This window comes from Myiozetetes cayanensis, unplaced genomic scaffold, assembly GCF_022539395.1.
Source record: "Myiozetetes cayanensis isolate MyiCay16 unplaced genomic scaffold, myiCay2020 scf12, whole genome shotgun sequence".
NCBI lineage: Eukaryota > Metazoa > Chordata > Aves > Passeriformes > Tyrannidae > Myiozetetes > Myiozetetes cayanensis.
This window is the reverse complement of record NW_026086826.1, coordinates 11,492,577-11,518,437: the sequence shown is the minus strand read 5'-3', so window position 1 is coordinate 11,518,437 and position 25,861 is coordinate 11,492,577. Positions and strand designations below refer to the sequence as shown.

At 40.3% G+C, this 25,861-nt stretch overlaps 1 protein-coding gene across 4 annotated transcripts in view; it reads right to left on the bottom strand.

Annotated features, from left to right (window-relative positions):
- The window catches only part of PATJ (PATJ crumbs cell polarity complex component), a 148,993-nt gene that overhangs the window by 19,348 nt on the left and 103,784 nt on the right, over window positions 1–25,861 (bottom strand). For all 4 annotated transcript variants that reach the window (XM_050306309.1, XM_050306306.1, XM_050306308.1 and 1 more), the window contains 6 exons: window positions 23,269–23,341; window positions 21,066–21,158; window positions 16,743–16,814; window positions 16,319–16,433; window positions 15,624–15,757; window positions 1,356–1,439 (listed from right to left, as the gene is read on the bottom strand). In XM_050306309.1, coding sequence (XP_050162266.1) covers window positions 1,356–1,439; window positions 15,624–15,757; window positions 16,319–16,433; window positions 16,743–16,814; window positions 21,066–21,158; window positions 23,269–23,341 — 571 coding nt within the window. The remainder of the gene's footprint in view (window positions 1–1,355; window positions 1,440–15,623; window positions 15,758–16,318; window positions 16,434–16,742; window positions 16,815–21,065; window positions 21,159–23,268; window positions 23,342–25,861) is intronic.

Sequence of the window (25,861 nt, the reverse complement as noted above, 5' to 3'; positions counted from 1 at the left end):
GAAGTTCTACTTCAATACATGTTCAAGGATTAAAAAAAAAACTATCGCAACTTGAAACTTGATCTCCTAATTTTGCCAAGACTGATCCATGGGTGCCTTTTAAGGCGTTTGCCAATATTCTGTCAACAAAATAATCTTTTACTTCTTAATACCAAAATGTATCAATACTTAAACATTTTCTCTTTAGGAAGTAGCATGAACTGTAACAGAAGAACCATACAATATTAATCCACTTCCATAAGTTTTAAGGTAATGAAAATATTTCTCGGTATTTTTAGATATGCAAAGTTACAAATGTACTTAATTTTACATTAAGATAATTAAGCCTAGTCTATAGTAATTACATTGTTTGTACTAATTCTGCACATACTTATTTATATACTGCATTGATACTCTTTTCTTGACACAGGCATCTATATGTGCTTTATCACACTAATCTGAAACTAATTCAGAGTCATCTTTTTGATTCATTAATCTAGCTTTTAAAAGCTGAAACAATAACAATATTATGGCCCACAAACATTAGCACTTTCCTGTTTGGCCAGAGAAGAATTAATTAACCTGCCCCATTTTTACCCCCTAATTATCCTGCTCTGTTAATACACCGTTATTTATAAAACGAAAACAACATTCAGCCTTAACGCTAACAAAAATATTTTCAGTGCAAGAGCTGTAAAGACAAGTCCCCAAGTACCCCTCGCTATTTTTCTAACCCTACACACCGAAGCCTTAATGGCCATGCTGGGAATTTGTCCTGAGCTGACAGCAGAGCTTTGAGCAGCTGCACTGAACCCCTGCCTGACGCAAGTTTCATTTGCAGACCAACACTTCTCTCTTAACCCTTTCCCTCCACTTTTTCTGCGCTTGGCTGAGGGAAAAACACCACATTTATTCACTTGTGTGTTCCCCAGCTGGATGAAGCGTGGCCTGGGGGAGCTGGTGGCTTCTGCAGGGATGCTAGGAGGGATGCTCACAGGAATGGTGCATCCCCCCTCTCCTCCCCACCCCACGCTGGCCCCACTCAATATTTGAGTTGCAGGCAGTGCAGAGATACTTGAGTGGCGGCCTCCGAATGAAAGATTAAAGAGATGAATAATACTAAGCTATTGGACATGACAGCTGAACTATGTAATTCAAGAACTGCCTTGCTCAATTAAATTTAATGTATTCTCAATTTGTACCTTCAGTTTATATGAATATATAAGGAAATATGAATTTTTCAGGATGTTCTTAGTGACGGAAAGGAAGCCTCAAGTATAGATCCTTCTCAATGACCTATCCTTACCCTACAAGAAACCCGTTGCATGGAATACAAGTATACATAACCAAGAACATACACAGAGAAAGTCATTTACCTCCAGAATCTGATCACCAGCCCAAAGTCTGCCATCTCGGGCTGCTGCCCCCTCTTCATAAACTTCATGGATCACTATGGCATCCTGTCAGAAGAAGAGGGTGGTGTGAATCCTCCTTCCCAAACACTCCATTCCTTGTTAGCCACAATCCACCCCACTATCCCCACCTCTATGAAAGTACAGCACTCCATGACAGGGAAAGCAAGACTATAACAAAGATTTAAAAAAAAAAAAAAAATTAACATTTTGGGATAAGAAAATTACTCCTGTAATCCAAACACAGAAGGTACAAAGGATTTTGTTCACCACTTCAGGATAGTCTTGTCTAGAGCTTCTTCCATCATTTTTACATGTTGGCATCAGCAGCACGTGAACTCAGTGTGAACTGTTGTATTAATATTGTCTACTTTTAATGATATTATTTAAAACCAGATTCTTTGGAGCTATGAATATTTTTAGGGACTTGGCATAGGTCTCGGCTTTAAGCAAGAGCTGAATGCCTTGTGGTAAATAGTGCTGGTTAAAATCTGTAAGAAATGAAATCCAGAAGAAAGGAACAATGGCAAATGTTAGTTTATTACTGAGGCTGGAAAATGTAGGCAGTGGCAGATGTAGCTTCAGGGAAGGTTTCAGTGATTTAATCTTATTGCCAGCAATAGATGTCCCCAAAGAAAAAGCATTACAAAGAACATACTGTTCTCTTGCTGGTGCTTTCCCTTTGCATTGTTCTGGCTTGTTTCTCTTTTTTTTTTTTTCCCACTTCTGAAAAAACATAGGTGAACATCCTGCTACAGTGCTTCAGATTCAGCAAGCAGGATGGGACTCTTCACTGTGCAAAACCTGCTCTTGTGCTCAGTAACACTCAGCCTCAGAGCTGAACCAGCTTTGCTACCAACTCTGGCTCTGGATAAACACGCAGTGATTTTTAATTAGACATGTAGGTATTGGATAACTTCTTCTCAGACAAATATACCCTCTAAAAATCCTATGGCTGTGAAGTCCCCCCACAAACTTGATGTACAAGAAGTCAAAGGGGAGCTTTTCCAGCACTTCCAACAAAAAGGCTGGAGTGTGCAAGCCCTGCTGTGCATCGCCTTCCTGGAGCAGGGGGAGGAAACCACTGCTGGGGCAGAACAAAGTCCCTCCATGTTGGGAAAACCCTGTTAGACAGTACATCTCTCATCGCCAATTTAACCCCCCTCCCTGTGTTGCCTTTCCCAGCACACATGGGGCACACTGAAAGAAAGAAAACTCAAATGCCCTTCAGCTAATGCTCAGATCAAGACAATATCGAGAGCGTGATTCCCTTTCAGTCCCACTACACCTTCTTTAATGATGCAAACTCTGCTGCTGCTGCTGGAGCACAGCACCACTGTCACAGGTTCCTGCTTTTATTCATGTACACCAGCCCCTGAAAAAAGCCTGGAGGACTGTAATCACAAATGGATTACAGCTGATACAAGCCTCCCAGATGGGGGAATAGAGATTTCAATCTACATAAATGAAGGCAGAATACCATGAGCTGTGTACCAAGATAATTAAGAAAAATCAGAAGAGTGGTTTGATTTAAAAAAAAGGGTATATATATAGACACACACACACACACTGCTGGCAACTGTAGGGTTTTCTTGCAATAACTGAAGTAACAAATACTAATGGAGTGGTGCAACAAGCACATATCCATCCCTCAGCAGTGCTGCCAAAATGCTCTACTACGTGTCTTAGATCTTCTCACTTGTGGGGTTTGGGTTGTTGTGAGTTTTTGTTTGGTTGGTTTGGGGGTTGTTTTCCTTGAGGGTTACCTTTGTTTTAAAAATGATGGTGTAACTCCAAGCCAACACAAGAGACTTTTGCCTGGGTGAGAGCCAGGAGGTGACAGTGATGTATATTTTTTTACCTGAGGCTGATCACGGGTAACTTTGAGGAAAAGCTGAGTCCGTGGTTTAGAACTTCCACTGCACATTTAACTTTTAGTTTTTGAAACAGTTTATCAAAGCATGACAATTGAGAGCAGCCCTGAGGAGAAGGATGTGGAGTGTTGGTGGATGAGACACTCAACATACCCCATCCGTGTGCACTGGCATCCAGAGCCCCCCAGTGCCCTGGGCTGATCCCACAGTGTGGGCAGCAGGGGAGTGGGGGGGTTCTGCCCCTCTGCCCCACTCAGTGAGACCACACCTGTGGAGCTCTCTGGAGAACAACAGCAGAAGGATGTGGAGCTGCTGGAGTGAGTCCAGAGGAGACCATGGAGATGCTCTGAGGGTTGGAGCCCCTCTGCTCTGGAGACAGGCTGGGAAAGCTGGGGATGTTCAGCCTGGAGAAGAGAAGGGTCCAGGGAGACCTGAGAGCCCCTTCCAGTGCCTAAAGGGGCTCCAAGAGAGCTGGAGAAGGACTTCGGACCAGGTTATGAAGTGATAGGACAAGTGGAAATGGCTTCCCACTGGGCAGACTTAAATTAAATATTGTGAAAAAATTCTTACCTGTGAGGTTGGTGAGGCCCTGGCACAGGTTGCCCAGAAAAGCTGTGGTTGCCCCATCTCTGGAAGTGTCCAAGGCCAGGTTGGAGGGGACAACCTGGTCTAGTGGAAACTGTCCCTGCCCATGGCAGGGGATTGGAACAAGATGAGCTTTAAGGTCCTCTCTAGCCCAAACCATTCTATGTTTCTACAGAGATATTTGGAAGTGGCCAGTGATGTAACACAAAATATTGACCAGCTTGTTAAGGCAGCATCATTCAAATGGGACACACCAGAGCAGTGGGTAACCAGGAGATTCATCAGAAAACTGGCAATATGACCATGTAACAGCAGAATGGGCATGTACACAAGAGGATCAAATTAAACACTTTCAGACTGTACTTAATCTCGCATTTCCTAATCTCTGAGGAAGGAGCTTTCAATCACATTTCTTTAGGTTCATTTTCCACCTGTGGTCTCTTTAAAACTGGTCAACAACCTGGAGTTACCACCTTTTCCCAGCACTGCATTATTAAATGTAAAACTGCACATACCGAAGGCTCAGATTCAGGAACCACCAAATGTTATCAGTTTGAATAATCTGCATCATCTATTTGAAAAGGCAACAATTCAGTGTTACCCTGCAGTTCCTGCATGTGTTAGAAGCCAGACCTCGAACTAAAAATACATATGGTATGAAAAGGTACATTCCTGTTCTGTCTGTGCCTACCCAGGAGAAGGAAACATCTTGCTGACCTGCCAAAACACTGTTTTTCTTAAGCAGGTTTAGTAGTGTAGTTGAACAAGGCTTATCGAATCGATTAAAAACAGAGCAAAGCAATGTATCCATGATGCCCTGTAAAAGATATTTAAATAGTCCATAAGCATAAACATCAGTCTTACTTTTCCTTAGCTGATAAACTATGGCAAACAGACCTCTTTCCTCTGATACCTCTGGGATCAGCTCAAATTGCATTTAACGCAGAAGTAATTTTTTTCCACTGGATCTAGTGGGTTCTGTATAAGACACTGTTAGTTTTGATCATCCATGACAAATCACTAAAACCAAACTACTGATGTTATTGAACACTTTTAATCACATCAATATTTTAAAGACGTTTCTGCAGTAATGAGACACAATGTCATACTCCAGCCATCTAACCAAGCCTTAATTGGTAATGACTCTATTTTCAGGCATGGATTGAAGCTGTAACACCCCTTTCAGTGCCTGACAAAAAAAAAATAGGATCTATCATGACTAAAACAATACAAAACATTTATTTAAAGGATAGGTTTTGGATCCTGGACATCTGCAGCTCCTGCTCACTTGCTTTAAATTCAGTGAGTGCTTGATATCTCTAGAAGTCAAGGCCTAAATAGTTCAAAATCAGTCAATCCAGAGAGAGGAAGAGAAAGTGGTGTCAATGTTCAGCTAGAGATTGTGAATTCATAGTGGCTCTGGACAGATTTTCACTCCTATCCCTCCCATCTCCTTTCACCACCAGTTTCATATAGATTATGGCTTGGCAGAGTCATGAAAACTGTTCGTGCAGAAGGGGGAAATAAAAACACTCTTGTATCAAGAACATAGTTGTTTAAAAAGAGATATCCAGCTGCTGAAAGCACATAGTTCATAAAGTTTACAAATCCATTCAACAAACTGGAGCTTTAATCTTTGTATATTTTGACTAAGAACAGTCTGGGACCATTATACAAATGGGGAATTAATGCAGAGCTGAGCAGTTCTTGCATGGGATGGAAGGATGGGGAACATGAGCCAGGGCATGTAAACAGCTTTTCTTTATGCTAAACAAAGCCCACACTCACAGGTGTAAACTGAGACTGTCCAACCATGAAAAGACAGAGTTGAAGGAAATTTGTCTGCTACTGCTGAGGTTGCCATCCTGGGCTGAAAAATGTTTATACTGAAGGGCCTGCAGTCCAAGGAAATAAAAGGTGAATGCACTGATACGGCACTGTATGGCTGAAAAAAAAATACCTGCAAGCCAGAATAGTTTCCAAACATGGCAAAACCATGACTGGTTTGGATACAGTGCTCACCAAATCTGTTAGGAAGGAGAAATGCCTACCAAACCTGCCACACAGTGTATTAGAGAGTATTTTTTAGGGCTCAGATTTGAGCTGTGGGACAACTACACCCCTCACCAACAGAATACCACTGTGACTGCACAGTTGAGCAAAGGGAAGGACCAGCAGTGATGGTGCTGAGAAAACAAGGTTTTGGCCATGGAAACAAAGGCAGAGAAGCAGGAGGCTTCACAGAGCCTCCTGGTCAACACCTTGAAGAACAAAGGTGGTGCAGAGTGACTAACTATGGAGCAGTGAGGGCGAGACAACCTTAAAAAAATTATCACCCAGTCTGGGAATCCATCCACAGCTTGTACAGTGTGCACAGCATGATCTACACTGCATTGCCTTTGATGCAGGGAGGGGAAGAGCCCTGAACTCCTGGGGAATCAGATCTCAACTCCTCCCCCAAGCTGTGGATATTTTTTCTGCTTGATTTATACCGACTTCAGAGACCTGTCAGGGAAAGAATATCACACTCACCCGTTAGCAAAGAGCACAAAAAGACATGCTAACACTGAGAATTAAATTCAGTAAGATTGACAGCTTAATCTTTGTATCTTAAATGTCAAGAACTGGTACAGCAGAGATCCCAGGCAATGACCACATAGCACTGCCCTGACTGAGCCTCTGGGAGGAAGGTGGTAAAGTCAGCATCCTATTCAGGAAAATCACTGACTGAGTGATCCTTAAAAGCCTGCAGGAGCATAAACCATGGTGAGAAAGTCTCACAGGCTGGCTGGCTTTTGGCTTGGATTGCTCACACGTTTTCTGCAAGTTTATAGCTTCTGAGCCAGTCTCTCTAGTGTTGCTTTTCTCCTGTGCAGCTGTTCTTCAGCAGGACAAGCAGCAGCTTTCAACTGAAAAGCCACTGAAAACCAGCCCCCAGGCTGTTACTGGGAATGCTGGGAATAGAGGGTGAGAGAGTAAACGGACACAAGACATGAAGGAAGCCCAAACTTTAAGTACCAAGTTTAGATGACAGATGAAAGTCTATCATGTAATAAAGGCGGACCAGTATGTAAGAGGGGTGATTTCAAAAGAATTGGAGCAGAGAAATTCCCACTTATCCAGTGTTGGCTAGATTTGACAAGGAAAAAAGGTCCAGATTTTGGTAGAGAGGCTTCTTGCACAGCACTGAACAGCCCTGCACTACTGAAGCTCATTTACAACAAGCTATTGCTTTAACTGAGCTCAACTTTGCTTTGAGTTTATCTTTGTTGTGCTGTTTCAGTTCACAATCCAGTCATTATTTTGATAGGATCAAAGGCATTTCACAGAAGGAAGGTGAACCATTAGACATTAAGAACTGCAATAATCAGTACAGAATGACTCTGGGTAAGGTATTCAGTAAGAAATGAGTTGTTTGAAAATCCCAGACCATGTTTTACAGGATGTCCATTTTAAGGTGGCAATCATTAGACAAAAAATATCCACAAAACAGTTCAGAGAGTAGAAATCAGATCCATAGCTCTGCTCTCTGGCTACAAGGCTACCTCAACCACCAGAGCATTGTCCTGGACCAGGGGAACATCATCACAGAAACCCAGACTGGTTTGGGTTGGAAGGGACCTTAAAGCTCATTCAGTTCCACCCCCTGCCCTGAGCAGGGACATAATCCACTAGACCAGGTTGTTCCAAGCTCTGTCCAACCCGGCCTTGGACACATCCAGAGATGGGGCAACCACAGCTTCTCTGGGCAGCTTGTGCCAGGGCCTCACCACCCTTACAGGGAACAATTTCTTTACATTAATTTTATGTGCCCGTATCTCAGTTTGGTCTGTAGTTAGGAGAATGAATCTTACCACTGACCAGAATTATGTATTTGGTGTACGGAACAAAATTTTCTGCATGGATTAGAGCACTTTCCTGAGGAGGGCAAAAAGTAAACTGCATATAAAACAACACTGAGGAAAAGATGTTTTCTGATTTAGTTGATAAGCTGTGTTTTCCTAAGCTAACATTACACATTTCCAACTAATTTCCTACATAGCTACAAATGTTACACTAAATTATCATTATTAAAGATAATAACACTGCAAGGGGTTTTGCTGACTGCAGGATTACAGATTTATCTCTCCCAGGGCAAGTACAATAACATCAGTTATTTCCTTTTCAACTTCTGTAATACTGTGTCCGGAGTAGTAAAATTGCCATTTCATTTTTACAGGCTGGTTCACAGATAAAGCAGAAATCAACTGGTTGCACAGTGAGTTTTGCTGGAGAATTAGCCCTATGCAAGAATCTCTCAGTAGTTAAAACAAATCCAGCTGCTGGTTACTTGTAGGCAGAGGAAATGACAACAGCTATGTTATGATCTATGATCTTCCATTTGCAGACCTAAATGGAATCTAAAAGATAATGGTTCAGCAACGAAAGCTGAAGGTCAAGCCCAAGCAAATCACTTGACTTCTTAAAGGGGTTTATCTAATGCATCGTGCTGCATAATCCCTCCTTCTAACACTCCAGTATTTTGCCATTCCCAGTGTTCACAAACCATTAACAGGCACCCAGAATCCTAAGCCAAACACTACTGTAGTAAAACAGGCTGCAGAATGTAAAAATGTATTACCATGTTAATGTAAAAATGCTTTACATTGCACGAGACCCAGAAACTGCTCCACTCAAGGTCAAAACAAAAGGTCTGTTTCCCATTTAAGAACAAGCCCTTGCAAGAGATGGTGTTCACTTGCCAACTTTCATAAAAAAGATTAATCCACAATATCAATATGAATATAATTTTTCATACTAAAATACAGATTTATTTTAAGGAAGTGGATAGTATTTGTATTACATTTTATAGGCCCCTATAGTTACATCTGGTCCTTATTTATTTAAATTTTATTCAGCTTGCATAATATTTTTGCTTACAGTTATATTCTCTAAGATCAGAAAAGCTAAAACCTGAAAATTCAATGGCACTATTCATTAACATTCCTTCACTCTGCAGTCATAGACATTTGCAAGCTCTCCTTTGATTCTGAAATAATAAAACTAAGGTAATAAGATGTTTAGTGTAAAAATATATGACTTAAGTCAGAATGATAGAAAGAGCTATGTTCCTGTGAATCACATGCCAAAGCAAACCAAAGTTTTTCAAAAAGTATACATGCTCATTTTAGAGGGAATAATAAAACACAGAACGACATATTAAAACCTTAGCTCTCTCACTCTCATTATTTTATTAAATTTAAAAAAAAAGGGAAAGTTTGTAGTGTACAGTGCATAGCACAGGTTATAAAGAATGCATGAGATCCTGAGTGTGTATGATACAGGAAGCCAAAAACCTGTGGTTTCAACCAGCAGCAGCCAGGATCCTCCTGAAGTCCATTCTGACAGGTCCTACTGCTTTTGTATATTGTCAGATTAAATCTTAGGATTGATTTACATTCCTGGAAGACACCAGCTTCTTCAAGCAAGGCACTGCTACACAAGCAAGCCATCCCATCAGCTAAACCCTTGCCAAAGACCCATCAAAGACATTATTTGCAAAACTTACTGCCCTAATTCCCTTTTGTGATAACTCATGTACAAAGCAGTTTGGGTTTTTCATGCTCTTGTAAGCTAACGTCCTTCTGGAATGATGATGAATCCACCAACTTCATTTTAACATTATCCAAGCAGGAGTCAAAGCAATTCCTCACAATTTCGAGCTAACTGCATTTACCACTCTGTCAGTAAATTGCCTTCTGCTTTATAAATGTCGGTTTAGAAGAGATTGCATTTTTTTTCCTCTCCCAACCGCAAACTTTTCCTCTACAATACCCAAGCCACAATTAAAAACTCAAGACTTCCATTCCCATTTTTCATTCTATTGTTCCATTCACTGTGTGGTAGATTTAACAGCAACAGTATCTATAGCCAATATATTGCTGAAACCCTCCTGAGGCCAATATCTTCCTTTTCATTTGGAGTTACAAGGTAAGCATATTTCACTCAAACAGTTTCAGTCTCAGCTGCATTTGATGAATGTCTACAGAACTGCTCAGACATCAGCAGTCTGTACCTGATGAAGATATTTTTGCCTGAATCTAAATAAAACTGAGATGGGAGGCAGGGAGGGATAAAAGCTTAACCAAGGGAGAATCTGATTTAGTAACGCAGAACTCACATTTAGGTAGGTCCCCACTGCTGATTGACAGCACAGCACAGCACAAAACAGAGCTCTTAGGCTTGGCTTTGGTATAGGAACAACCTGATCTTGGCAGCGTGGAGCCCTCACAAGGTAATTAGCCCTCACAGCTCCAGGGGCAAACATCGTGTCTTGAACAGCTGCAATTTCAAGTCACAGTTTTCTTGATTATTCCCTTGCCTTTCCTTAACAGATGGGGTTTATTCAAGGTATGACTCACCTGGACTGACAGAATGAATCTAAATATTCTTCTGTCAAACTGCATCCCCACCATCACAGAGCTCCACTGCAAGCCAGAAAACCTTCTGGGCTAACCCACACGATTAGAACAGCTTTTTCCTCCCCAGCCCCAGTGTTACCAGCTCTCACACCAACTCATGTTAGCTGAGCACAAGCATATTCTGGTTATTTTCTGGAGTACTGCTCAAGTTTTCCAGTTCCCTGGCTTTGTGGATCACTTTATTTTACTGATGGAGTACCTTCAAGTTTGTTAACTGCCTTAAAAATGCTTTCTACTAAAGTCAGCTGAAAGCAGAAAAGAAAATTTACCAAATTCAAAGTTGACAAGCCAGTATAATCCAGCATAAGACGTTTGTTGTTGTTTTCAACAAAAAGACACAGGATAAAGTATGTTTTTCTGTGTAAGGTTCAGGCAATGACCACTCCCTACCCACTTCACCTCCAGGGAGCCCCCAGGTTACAGTCCCTGCAATCTTTTATACCCTTTTATATGGGTGCCTCTCCAGCACTTAGCTGTGATTTCAAGCCCCAGATAAGCCTCTGAGAATTTCTCCCTCTCAGGGTTCTCTAACCCTGCCTGGAGGGAACATCCCTCTACCAGCCTCTAAATGTCTGAATCGCCTCCAGCTCGCCTGAGCATCTTAATCAGCCAGGCAGCAAAGACAGAGTCAATAATTACCAGTAATCAACATGACCATTACTAAATTATTCAGCTGGAAGCAAAACAGTGCTCCCACCCTGCTAAGAAAATGTTTGCATCTTAGAGAGATGCTTTGTCCATGTACTGCCAAGAATCAAATCCCTGTAAATTAACAACCCTGGTTTATAGAAAATGGCTCATTGCAAGTTGTTAACTGGACAAGACATGGCAGCATTCACCCACTCTGGGGTGATAATGGGGTCTGGATTTCATGGAATCATGGAATGGTTTGTGTTGGAAGAGACCTTAAAGCCCACCCTGTTCCACCCCCCACCATGGGCAGGGACACCTTCCACTAGACCAGGCTACTCCAAGCCCCTGGTCTTGAACACTTGTAGGGATGGGACAGCCACAACCTCTCTGGGTACACCCCACGTGCCATTTTGGAGGAGTACCAAGACTCCTTTTTAAAACAATTCCTTCTACATCCTGTTCTCTGAGGATTGAAGATGAAAATCTCATAGAAACTTCACGGCAAAACAGTTTCAGAGGAAAAAGCCTGTTACATGAAACTAAATTATTTGCCTTGAAACTGCCATATATAGAATTGCCTTATACAGAATGTAACGAATCAAAAGCAGAATAAGTAAGAGACATTTCCTAAATCTACGGTGAATAATGGGACTATTTGATGCTGCCAGTCCTGTATCCTGTATCCCACAGGGCTGGTTATTTGTCCTGGATTCGCAGGGTCCCGGGCTCTGCAGCCCTGGATAGCTGGCCATGCCAACACTGGCTTGCTGCCATGAATGCAAATCTGAAGCTGAATCCCACACATAACTAAGAGTCACAGCTTGTTCAGGCCCAGGCACAAAGGTCCTGCCCAGCTCAGGGGTCTGCAGCTGCCATGAATCCTGGGCATCCCACAGCTGGAGCAGCTCAGGCGTCCCGGGAGCACCAGCAGCTGCCAGGTAACAATGACACCCCTGTCAGGTTTATGGCTGCTCTTAGCAGTGGTGGGGCTGAGAAGCATTTATACACAATTCAGGGGGGACAAGAGGGCAGGAGGTATCCTGGGGAGCAGCATTAGGGCCTCAAACCTCATTTTGGGATGTTTCCGAAAACACTTTTTTTTTTCTGTATTAAATTCCCACTCTGAGGTTAGTTTTACAGGTTTGATTGGACTACAACCAAGAAAAAAAACTTCTCACAAACTGAAAGCCCGTGTGCTTCAGCCAGCTCCACTCTGCACTTCAATTGCTTTAAAGCAGAGGCCATGTGTTGTGTTCTCTCAGGGATATGTGGGAAGGTGAAGTGAAAGAGAGCGAAGAAAAAAAATATTAAAAAATATCAACGCTTAGAGTAAAATGAAATAGAACTGCTTAAGGGCTATAGCAGTCTGAAGATCAACAACATGGAGACAACTCTCAAGGACAATCCTCCCTTCCCCATGCCTTTTCTAAACACATATCCTTCCAGCTGATGCTCTCCTGCTCCCCAAGCACACAACCCCAGATCTTGCCTAGAATACCTGCAACTGGAAAGGGTTTTGAGCTTAATAGGATGGACATCTCACCAAAAACCATTTCACAGGGGTTAAGACATTAGTTTCCAACCTCCTGAACAAATTAACCTCCCTGCTAACCTCCCTGCTCATAGGCTGCATTTTTCAAGCCTCTACTTGGTGATTCCTGATGAGATTCCTGAGGTTATGCCTTAAAAGTTGCACTCTATATTTCATTTTGAAGCAGTCTGTCCCCAGCTGCCAGATTTATTATTCCAAAAGCTGGGCATGTACATCTTGTGCTAAAGAAAGATATAAAATATTCTGAGAGAGCCTTCCCATCCCATTTGAGCTGCTGTTGAGTACCAGCACTCAGTGTTTTTAGATCAAGTGCATTTTAATACACTTATACTCTTGGCATGTCCACCTTAGATTTGACAAGTTCTGAGAAGCAGCATTCCTGGTTTCCCCATACTGATAAATTACTTCTGAGATCCAAGGGAACAGCGGTTTGTATCCTTCATGGTTTTGTAGGCACTTACACCCCTGTGCAGCTACAAAATAAAGAGAACTCAGTAGAAAAAGGAGGAAGAAGTTGGTGTTTATGTCTTGTTTTCTCAGAGGAAAAAAGGTAGAAGAGAAAACTCCTTCAGCTATGCAGCACAGACACTGCTCCCGCTCCCTATTCTGCCAAGACTTTTCCCTTCCTGGATGGAGCATTTTTCCATGGACCCATCAGAGCATCTCATCTCTGTATGTGCCATCACTAGAACTACAAGAGTACCAAAGACATTCCTGCTTCATGCCTGCAGAGATGGACTATAAATGGTGCCGTTCCCAACCCTGCTAACTTTGATCTGACAACTCAAAAATAGCTAAAAAACCAAACTCCAAACTGTTGAAGCCAATTATAGCTTCATTCTAATTTCTCTGCACTGCAGCAAACAGTTGGTCTTGGACACACAATTTCTGCCACACAACAAGACCTTCAGAATTGATGAACTTCTTTTATTTTGCCTTTTTTAAAATACAGAAGATGTCCAGCTATATAACTGAGTTCAAAGCAAATGACAGAGAGAAGACAAACACATCACTCAACTCCATGTACCTATTTTGTTACATTTCCTCTCTAAACCATGAAACTCAGCAAGACAGAAACTTCCCTACAGCCCTGAGGAGTATTTGCTTTTACTCCTTTGTTATATCATGTGAACTTCACTTCAACTCTTTACAAAAGGTTTTCTGACTTCATGGCAGAAAAGGAAAGGCAGCAAAGTAATTTGGGGGAGATCAGAAGCACAAAGCAGTGCAGTGGGAGATTCCCTGCCCGTGGCAGGGGTTTGGAACTGCATGATCTTGAAAGTCCCTTCCAACCCAAACTATTTGAGGATGCTGGGATCTCATTAAGGACACAACCCTGAGTGCCTGGCCTGAGGAGAAAGGTTTGCATGGACTGTTATGCATAAGCAAGTCATGGAGAATCCCAGAGAGGGTCTCTGCACATGGCAAACGGTCAGAATTAGAATGTGGTTTCCCAAAAGCAAATTGTTCCTTATGAAACACCATTTCTTGCCTTTGAATGAGCAGATTCAGAAATATGAAAAGAAACAGGGACTCATTTTGGTAAGTCCTGTAAGTTAAGGATCAGAAAAGTGGGAAGTTGGACCTCCCTCTCTTCATAGTTTTAGTTACAGCACTCAAGTGCATAGATTTTTAAAATCAATTCCTAGGAGGACACTTTAATGAATGAACTAATGAAAGTATAACACTTAACCAAAACCATTTACTCAATTTAAAGAACAAAATCCTTTGCATTTTTCTCATCTGCTCTGTAAAGCAGTTATTTACAATTTTCATTTATTGATATTAAAATCTCATGAAAGACAAGCACCATATTGTGTCTGACAGACTGCCATGTATTATTTCCAAATTCCAGTTAAATGAAAAATCAGGGAGATGACTAACACTGAGCAACTTATTTGAATTTACTCAACACTAAGAAGCTTGACAAAAAAGGGACTGGGACAAAACTGTGCATGGTTGGAGAGAGTGAAAACCATACAGGCTGATTTAAGCCTTCAACATAACTCATTTCCATTTTCATGTGAAACAGAGCAATTCGACCTAATTCTGCATAATTGGAGACTGGGATAAACAGGACCAAAAGCTGAACTTTTTCCAATTTCAGTTTTAATGCTGTAAAAGATACAGCCTATACTCCGCAAAACAAAACTCTCTTTTTCCTTTCAACTTCCTTTCTACTTTCCTTTGAATTGTTTTCCTTCTTTTTTTCTTGGTCTGGAAGAGGACTGCTACATTGAAATTATCTGTATCTGCTGACACTCACTGCACTTCACGGCTTAATGATGCCCCACTATGATATTTTGGGGACCAACTGCATGTACCAGAGCAGCTCCAGTGCCTGAAGTGTCTCTGTGGCAGGGGATTCAAAAGAACCCAGTAAAGACACCTCTGCAGCAGAATTATTTACTGAAGGAACTGAATTTGACATTCAAAAACCCCAATCTGGCACTCTCTTACACTGTAGCATAACATCTCTTAAATGGAAAAGGGAGAGGAAACAGAAAGAGCAGAGGCAGAGAAGGGTTTAGCAACCAACCTGCTGAGCTTACGCTTGAATTGATATGTTTTAATTCATCTGAAGATATTTTTTTAATAAACAGAATATCCAAGAGGCAGATTAAGCCAAAAGACACAGAAAACAATAAAAGATTACCTTTGGTTTACCTCTGTTCAGCAAGGGCTTTTGCTGTCAAGCAGATAAATCATAGTTTATTTAAACAGCTACTAAGCATTTCTGCTCTCCAGACAGAGGTGTTAACCTTGCTGAAGCAGCTCTGCCTCTGCAACATTAATTTCTAGTCCAGCCATTCTGGAAACTTACCTGCTTGCAACTCTTAATTCACAATGGTTAAATAAAAGAATACACACTTGTAACCTCTGACCACAGCAGAAAGCATTACTGAAACATAAACCTTTCAATTTAAACAGGAACAGCAACTCATCCGATACAAGGCAAAATTATCAATTTATTATGGGAGATTGGAGTTGCTGGTTTGTCCTCCCTGTCCTGAACAATTCATTACAGCAATTAGACATTAAGGGCATTATTATTTTCCATGTTTTCTTTGTCTTTGTCTGCTATTCTTTAAAAAAGACAGCAAATATTAGATAAATAGAAACTCACCAGTGGAGTGTCTTTTCCCCCAACGATGCTGAGTCCCAGGCCTGACCGACCCTTAGATATCTCTATAGTCATCTCCTGCCCTGGAACTATGGGACATGTTGCTGGATCCACAGGTAGGGGAGGTGGAAAGACACCTAAGAACATAAAAAAGTACAATAAGAAAATTAAAACCACCAAAGGAATTGTACAACAACAACTAATAAGCTCGTATTTTGCTCTTCATCTTAAACAACTGAACCAGAGGACTACCCTGAGTCGCTTCTGAACTCTTTAAATCAGAACAACTTGAGTTCTGGAAGTAAATGCTCAGAGTCAATGTCTGGGAGCACATCTAATTCAGTTAAAATCTAGACAATTCAGATCATGGTGGCAAGGGATCCAGACCAGTTCAGGACAGACAAGTACATATTCCAGCAGCGTGGAATGGACAAATTTCCCAAACTGTCTTGACTTGTATCTTGCTCAAAAACAGGAACAAGACCTTTGTATACAGAAGTCAAGAAAAACAAGCAAAGACGCCTTCAAGCTCTCAAAAATTGTGAAATGAAAGAAAAATTCAAACACTATAAAAAAATAAGTTCAAATTAAAAGAAATCTCAGTAAAAGTTATCTGGAAAGCAAAATGGAAACATCCATCATGGGTTAGGGTATTAAAAAAACACTATATTGTGAAAAAAAGAACTGGTTCATATTACGGCTGGTGACTTCTGCGTCTGGAGAAAGGTAAGTAGGTGCTGGCTCCAGGGGTATCTCCTGTAAGCTGACTGGCACTTTTGTTGAAGATTTGGATTGTTTGATCTCGTTGAGGTCCTAAAAGCAAAGCAGAAGCAAGAGAGATCAGTTATCAGTCACAGAATAGCACACTGTGTGGATATTATCATTAGCTGTTCATTATCATACCTTACTAAATCCTCAAAATTCATAGAAGGAAAATAAGCAATTGCCATATACTTAAAAGAAGCAGTCATTTTTCAAATTTCCACCAATAAAATTATTTTAATGTCTCCCCAGTTAACCCCTTTCCCTCCTAAATCCCTCACTCTTCAATTAGATGAAGCCCTCAGAACCCTCCCTTTCTGGTTAACATAAACACAGAGATAGTTTCCTAAACACACGAACGTTTTCTGGGAGCTGCTCCTTTGTTTCCTGCTGATCTGCCACCACTGTTTTCTCAGCTTTATGTTTCACATCCTAAAAAAGAAAAAAGGAAAGTTACGTGCATTGAAAATGTCTCTTTAGCTTAAATAAAATATCCTCCAAAACTCAAAACGATGATTCTGGGCTAACACAGTGATATTTTGGAGGGACAGGACAAAGGGGAATGGCTTCCCACTGTCAGAGGGCAGGTTTAGAGGGGATACTGGGAAGGAATTCCTCCCTGTGAGGGTGGTGAGGCCCTGGCACAGGTTGCCCAGGGAAGCTGTGGCTGCCCCATCCCTGGAAGTGTCCAAGGCCAGGTTAGACGGGGCTTGGAGCAACCTGGGATAGTGGAAGGTGTCCCTGCCCACGGCAAACCTAGAATTTGGGTTGTGTTCTAAGATTCTAGAATTTCTTTGTGTAAGTTCATTTGTAGCACCAAACAAAGCTGAAATCCAAAATGAGAAGAGGAAAATCTACTGTGAACACAGGGAATGTCAGGAATTATTAAAAACACACCCCACATCTTTGAAGCCATAAAATGCAAGAGAGGGACTTTCAGGGAGAAGATTATCACATGTGCTCTGTATTGCTCCAGAGCAACATGAAGCTCTGTAGAAGAAGGAATGTCCCTTGGAATGACCAGGACAGCAATTCTCCTCAGTGCCTACAACAGAACAGGACTCAAAGTCATCTGCTCTCTCCTCCTCCCTCTCCCTTTTTGGCACTCCTAGATAAAATAACTGCTTAAAATGCATCCTCGGGCCTCTGTAAGATCTCCAACAATGGTACTTCAATCACAGGCTCCACTTGTAGCCTAGCCTAATTTCTTTTTGAATCCTTGCAAATTACTAAAATATATTTTTTATCTCCTACTTCTACAGACAGTTACAGTGCTCTCCTTTGTTAGCTCATAGCCAAACCAGGGTCACTTTGATTCCAGTATTAGTTATCTTACCCCATGTTAAAAAACCTGATAAACAGCCCTGTTTGCAGAAAAGCTGAGTACCAACTTCAAAAGACAACAGAGATACTCTGCATCTCAAAAGAATTCCTAATTAAGATGACAATTCATACATTAAAAAACCAAAAAGGCAAATCAAATTTTAGGTAACCAAGCTTGAAAATACTGGCCTTGTTTGCTAAAGTTTTATTATGTTAAATCATGCCAAGCCCCACAGGTTCTTTTTTTTCCCCTGCATTTTTCTCCAAGTTGTAGTTCTACAGTAACAATTATCCAAATGGATAACAGGAAAAAAGATAAAGTGGTGATCTCATCCTATTATCAGGTGTCAGGGGAGAAATGGGAAGACTGCTTTGTCATTTTCTGAGAGATTGTTTTAGTGAGCAATGAAAAATTATTTCATACTTCCCTTTTTCCTTGTGATATGCGACTGAAACCTGAAACTTCATCTTGAACACCAAGTAAACACCAAACATCATCTTTACATCTCTCTAATCTTTTAACTGAGACTCTAATCTTTTAACTTTTAACTAATCTTTTAACTGAGAGGTACCTGAATAAAATAAGCACCAAATTGTACACTCAGCATTTGTCATAAGCCTGCAACCAACTCATTTAATCTAATTTAACTCCCTCAAATCCATCCAAAAGCATTTTCACAAAGCTCCTTCTCTTTGCCAATGTTTCAAGATTGTGATTTCTGTTTGTGGTAAAGACGCAGCATTTTTCCAAGTTCAAACCTTTAAGGGAAAATGAATCCATTCTCACATACCATTTTCACCTTTGTTGAATTAAAACTTACCAGAACATCTCAAAGCCCCCTTATATCAATTCTTTTCCAGCAACACCTTGTGGAAAGCAAGATTACTCCAGTCCTCAGAAACCCACAACCTTCTCTCATGCCACCTCAAACCTCCGCTAACAAACACCCAGACTTTGCCTAACACTTCCACTGGCTCCAGTTCAGAAATAAAGTTGTTTTCCTTCCCCCTTCTTATCATCTAAGTCTACAATGATGTCCATTATAGAACTTTATAGCTTTTAAAGTGATGAAGTGACAACAAAGAGTATGTTGGGAGAGACTGACAAATTTATCAGCAACAGATGAATGAAGAATGATGTGAATTTTTTTAGTTTTCCTTTTATTACAGTTGTCACTTGGTGAGACATCCTGCCCATGCTTTGAGCTGTACATACTTGTGGAAGATCTCTGCTGATAAGCACATACTTTTTATTTACTCAGTGAACTTGATCTTACTTGTTGACTTTTACATTCCTGATTTCTCCTGACATATGACTGAGAAATTCAACAACAACGGTGAAGTAGCACTGAGGCTCTAGTAGCAATCATCATGCTCTGAAAAACAAGGCACTGGGTTTTTTTTTGCCTCCACAGTCACTAAAGACTGCAAGAGAAATCTCTTTTCCCCAAAATACTGAGCTTTCTTGTGCTGCTTTGCTGTGCTAGAGTCTTAATGCGAGTGTGACTACAAACCCACTTCCTTCTGGTCAGAAGGGAACAATCACAACCATCAGCATTACCAAAAATAAGATACACTCAGAAATATTTGCCATGTAGTTCTAAAATCCTGATGGAAAGAAAACTCTGAAATTATCAAACTGCCTTTGCCACTGTTTTTCATCCAATTATACTCCTAAACCAAGGGTTGGCCCAACTGTAGGTCTTATGGAACAAGCAGTTGGATCTACAGACACTCCAATACTTTTCTAAATCTACCTCCTAGGCCTAAACTTTTCAACACTGTTTATTTAACTGAGAAATCAGTGAGCCACCTCTAAGCAAATATCCATTGAATGAAGACCTTTTTCTTCTCTTACCTTCCTGCTACTGCTCTATTTTGGACAACTCTTCATCTTTTTTTTTTTTTTTTTTTTTTACTTTTCGGCTCCTACCTTTTGGCTTCAGAGTTCCCTTCTTTCTTGCTTCAAGTCTGAAAAGAAGCTGCCAATATATACTGTGTTTCCTGTTGTTCCAGAGCTATTGTCCCTCCACACCTCTCTTGGATTGCTGCAATTTTTTTCCCCATTGAATTCATATCTCCTCTAATTTTTTCAAAAAGCTGCATAGCACAATAGTTTATACCAAGAGTTCATTTTTGTATAAGAAACTTTATATATTTTTATCCACTTCAGTCTTTGAGCAATTTCTCATATTACTTTGTAATTCTTCTAAAGTTTCTTGCCAAGTTGAGCAAGAACATCAATAAAATCAGGTGAGTAACACCTGTAAATACATACAATAAAAGTCTGATTCATTTATATTCCAGCCTATCAAAGGACTCTGCACAAAGCTACCAAACAGCAATAATTCAACTTCTTTGTAATCCATTAGGAACATAAATCAATCCATGGGTGATTAATTCTGATGACTGAACAGCACATAACACTTTCTAACTCCTGGAGTTCACAGACTCATTAATTACTTACTAGCTACAGAACATTATGTATATTCAATTTTTATTTGCAAAACCCAGAACACTCTTTGTGAAAGACATGATGGGGCAGGAAGAAAACATCTAAGAGAAAAACCATCCAAAAATGTCAGCTTTCCTTAGCTGAGGACACACATACAGACTGTGCAGGCACAGCAAGTCCCAGCCAATGCATTCCTTGAAACAGGAGTAGGGCAAAAAAATCTGCCTCAGCAAATTTTAGGCACCTCTAGGTTAGCTATGTTTAGTAGTTTTCCACTTTAAACTTTATTTAACATAGAGTCCAAAAAAAAAGAGATTAGAGCTGCACCCTGAAGGACTTTCAGATTTCTGATAATGCACAATCCTGACCTATTAAACAACAAAAAGCTCCATCTGTATCAATGAGAAGTTGGGTATTTATTACAGTGCACACTGACAGAACCACATTAAACCACAAGTTATGGGCTTAATGTAGAAATTGCTGAGAGTAACTCTATAGCTGTGTTATTCAGGAGGCAAGACTAGATTATGATAATAGACATTTTGGCCTTAGAATTTAGGAAGCTATGAATATAAATAAGAATATGATTTACAGACCAGGCTTTTTTCTGAAGTTTGTCACACATGGATGGCAGGAGTGGAAACTCAATCCCTTCACTCACTAAGAACCCGGGAAAGGGTCAAATGCTACATGAAAACGCTTATCTCGATATTTTAGCAAATTATACTGACTGCTTAGTTCATGAAAACAGTCTGTGTATGTAAAGCTGAGAACTTGCTTTTACATATAATGGATATTTTTTGACATAAGTGCAGCAATACTCCAATAAAAAATCAGGGAAAAGCAATCAAGCCTCCATTTTCTAAGCTCTAATCACTGATTAAATGTTGTTTTAAGTTTCTTACAGCTTTGCAGGATTCCTCATCAGTCAAACTTTTCATGACCACTTCCAGACTCGGGTCTTCTTCACCGCTTGCAGGTTCGGTGCCACCGTGATCCTGGGGGAGAGGACCAACAACAGTTTTTAAACAGAGATGTATGAAGAAGCCTTCTCCAGGTCTCTGTTTCATGGTCAGCACATTAAAGGAAGCCTAGTTTACTTCACACAGTTCGAACAGGTTGGTAGAATCGTGGAATGGTTTGGGTTGGAAGGGACCTTAAAGATCATTCCATTCCACCCCTGCTATGGGCAGGACACCTTCCATTAGACCAGGTTGCTTAAATCCTCTTCAACTTGGCCTTGAACACTCCAAGATGGTGCTCTGGGCAACCTGTGCCAGAACCTCACCACCTTCCATTTCTTCCCAATATCCCATCTAAACCTGCCTAGTCTAAAGTATCACTAATTCAGTTACACGTAAAATTTAACATGTTGATTCTCATTCTCTTTTTTAAACCAACCAGGTCCCAAATTTGGAAAGATTTTTATCTATTATTTTGATTTACTTAATTTTAAAATAATTGATCCAAATTTGGAGCTGTTCTCTCTTGCAAAGCAAAATGAACTATGTGTAAAAAATAAATTCTTAATACCTTCAGTCATAGAAACAAAATTATTTCTGAATTTTCATTAGACATTTTACACTGAAGTGCATAAGATGAAGATAAAGAGATCAGACGAAGATAAAGAGATAAGACGAAGAAAACTAACACAATAATAGATGGTAACTATGGCACCCTGATATTCCATTACACCAGCCAGGCAATTTAATGTGATCTGACAAATTACACGTAGGGTGCATGTAAGACACAATGTTAAATATTTATTCGGTATTTCAAAGACATTTGAAGATATAATTTCAGGATATAAGGGTTTTTTTTTCTTTATTTAAAGACAGGAAGAGCTGCCAAAGGAAAGCAACGCATACTTCTATACAACATCACTATTTTTGGTTCCATTTATTTTAGATAATAAAAAAAATACTAGCTAGAAGTAAAAACCTGCATTTACTTATAAAACAAACATAATGTAAATAGTAAGAGTTTGCCATTAATGCATGAAACTCAACCCACAAGCATCTCCCTCTAAAGACAAACACAACACAGACTTTGGTAGAGTGTAATTACAGTCATTTGACCACAGCACAGAATGTGCCTAAAAAGTTTCCTGCTTCATCCTGAAGACACAAATATTAAAAAAAGCTGGGAACAAATGCAGGTATTAAAGAGTCAACAAAAATAAAATGAACTCTGTAAACTGTAGAGTAATTTGCAATGCACCCCTTGCATCCGGGACCTGCTTCTGGGATGGAGGGGAGAGCGAGAAGCCAAAGCATGTTCAAATGTTACTCAGATACAAATAAAATCTAAGCAGTTCTTGCACTGTACAGCACTAGGCCTGCATGGAACAGCCATCAGTGGTAAAATAACCTGGAATGCAACAGCAAGCAAGGAGATGCAGGCAGGAGAAGCATCCAGCATTACCTCACATGGACCTGTGCTGAGGGATCACAGTGATGCTCATGGAAATACCAGGAGTTCAATGCACATGAATTTATCAAGGCAAGACCAAACCTCAATTTAATTATAAAGCATCTTTTGCTTTATTAGCTCAAATAGAAATAGAATTAAAAAGCAACAGCAAGGCTAACCAGGCAGTTTATCTAGAAAATTTAGTTACACCACATTGAGATGTCAAAATAATAACAGTGTGGTGACTCTGCAGGGATCCACGGTGCACAGGAGAGAAATCAGTCTGCACTGGGGCTGAGGTAGCAACTCTAATGACGGAAAACACTGGTAACATTACTAAACTAAATAGTTCTTGCATTGGAAGGTTGTTCCAGGCGAAAGTTCCTCACCACGACTACTCTAACCAGCTGAAAAAGGAGCAGGTTAGGAGATGGTAAGGTTTTAGTTTGGAGCCTTCACTTCCTCCTGTACAGTAATAACATCTTTAACATCTGTTGCTAATGCCTTTCAGTAACACTTAGATCAATAAGGAAGAGATGGGGAAAATAAGCCTATTAGGTCAAGTCTCTACCCAACGCATTTTATGATTCAGGGTTTAATTAGACAAGGTGTTCAAACTTATCATGAGCTGCTAATTATGATTAATCTATCTAATTTAGCAATCCCTAATTAAAAATAACAACCCACAAACCTTACCTCGATGGAAGAATGGGAGCCTGAAGGTAATGGGAAGGGAGTAACAGCCATCTGATTGACTGCATCTTCACTCCTGAACAACAAAGAACATGTTACACATCAAACCATCATGAACAAACTTTCCTTTAGAGTTGGTCTTGCCCACTAAGAAAATACTCTCAGTAGCATAAAAATTCACTGTTGCCTACCAGAGTTAAAGCTTAGAAAAGCACTTCATTTTGGCTCTTCTTCGCTTGCAAACAGAACATATCCCTTTTGGGGACCACAGTATTTTCATATGGGACATGCTGACATCACATCCTTTGGAAATCTGATTTTGTGTGGATTAGCAGAGAATGCAGTTGGAGTTTATGGTCCCTACACATCAACAGATGTGCTAACACTTAGTTAGCCTCTTCTAATGGTGTTCATGTCAGCAAACAGCTTGTTTATAGTCTCACATCCACATTAGTGAAATACAATACCTGTTGTAATATATTAGATTGCTTTTTCTTTTTTTTTGTTCATTTTTGCTGTGGTATTTTCTAAGAGATTCAATGTAAAAAATTGGAATAAATTTTATGAAATGCAGGGATAAAAGGAGATGAACATTGATTCTTCCTGCATTATTTTTTCCAAGATGCTTATGATGTATGGCATCTTTTCCTTTCTCCTCTTTAAAATGCTTCTGAAGTTGACATTTGATTACTTTGTGACTTCCAAAAGCCTTTTTTTTTCACTAAACAGCATTCTGCCTTGCTAATGTTTTTCCTCAAATGCCATTTAAAATGATGGGGCTTGTGGAATTAGCTCTGCCTTTTTTTGGCCTCTGTAAAATGAAACCAAGTAATATATGACTTTAGTGATATCATTTAAGGCAAATCATCATAGAAGCACAGAATGGTTTAGGTTGGAAGGGACCTTCGGGCTCATCTCTTTCCAATCCCCTCCCATAGGCAGGGACACCTTCCACCAGATCAGGTTGCTCCAAGCTCCATCCAACCTGACTTTGGACACTTCCAGGGATGGGGCAGCCACAGCTTCTCTGGGTAACCTGTGTCAGGGCCTCTCCATCCTCATAAGGAAGAATTTCTTCCATATATCCAATCTACATCTGCCCTCATTCAGCTTAAAGCCATTCCCTCTCATCCTATCACTTCATGCCTTTGCGAACAGTCCCTCTCCAACCTTTTTGTAGGCCCCCTTTTTAAGAGGAATCAGCAATATTGCTGCTTCACAGCTTCTTAGATGAAAGGAAATGACTTTTCATGCAGTGGGTCTTCTGGGTTTGATTTCTGGTCCTGTTACTGTGACATGAGCAGGATTTTTTCCTCTTTAATTTCTGGAATAAGCTATTAGACTAGTATGTGCTTAAAAACATTTTACATAAGTGCCTGAAAAAAAAAGAAGTCTTATTTTATCCCTGGAGAGTTAAACACATGAAGCTAAAACACAGGAAGTTAATAAACAGAATCATGTTCTGATCACTGAGAAATAACACTGTGAACCAATAGCTCTCAGCACAGCAGCAAATGGGAGTCACAGGCATTTGAAATGATAAATCCTGCAGGCAAAGGTTGGTGAATTCATTTACTTATCTTCAACCAAACAGCCACACAATTCAAAGGGACTGGTTGGGTGCTGCTCATTTCTGTACTCGCTCCCAGCCTCTCCTCTTGGCCCTGCTCAAAGCCTTGCGAGAGTGGGAAACCACGCTCAGATCACGGCGCGGTTCGCGACGCAGAGACACGGGGCCAAGACACACATCTGAGGCAGGCACGGCACCAAGCCCAGGAATTTCATCAGCATTTCACAATTTCCAAGCGCATTTTACCCCGCCAGGCATATTGGGCAAGGACATTTTCCCTCCTCTTATCTTCGTGAGACATCGATCTCATTATGTTGCTTTTCTAACCTACAAGAATAAACCATCCCACATGAGGTGTCTGAGCCCTCCCAATTTTTCCTTGACTGTAGAGGTTTTTCTGATAATAGTTTATATAAAGCACAATCAACATGAAAACTAACCCCACTGTGTAGCTCACAATTAGACTTAAACATGAAAATAACAACATATATATAAATCTTTGTAGGAAATACCCTAAAAATTGCTACACAGAAGCTCCTGACAAAACTGGGGTGTAATTAATTATCCAAACTGGTTTGGACTTCGTATAGATACACTTTTTTTTTCTTTTTCTATCAATGGGAAAATATCTTTATGCAGCTTTAAATGAATGGCCATTTTTATTTCAAGCAATAAAAAACCACTTACAGTAATTCCCTGGGAAAAAAAGGAAAAATTACAAAACCCCCCAAGGTTACACAGTGTCACAACTTGTAATCTCCCCCTGCTAGGACTCGTACATATTTAAATACTTTAATGCTGCTTCAAAGGAGAATGCTTCAAAGCAGAATCAAAGTGAGAACATATTTTAAAGTGACAGATCTAATAATAAATTGCTGTTTCTGCTCTCCACTTCCGTAAGTGTCCTCAACTAAAATGTGAATTTATTTACAACTAAAAGGAGTAATCATTTTCTTTTGAGGCAGGAGCAGACAGCTTAGAAGTCTGAACATCATATTTAAATTACAGTGACTGCAAATGAGAATT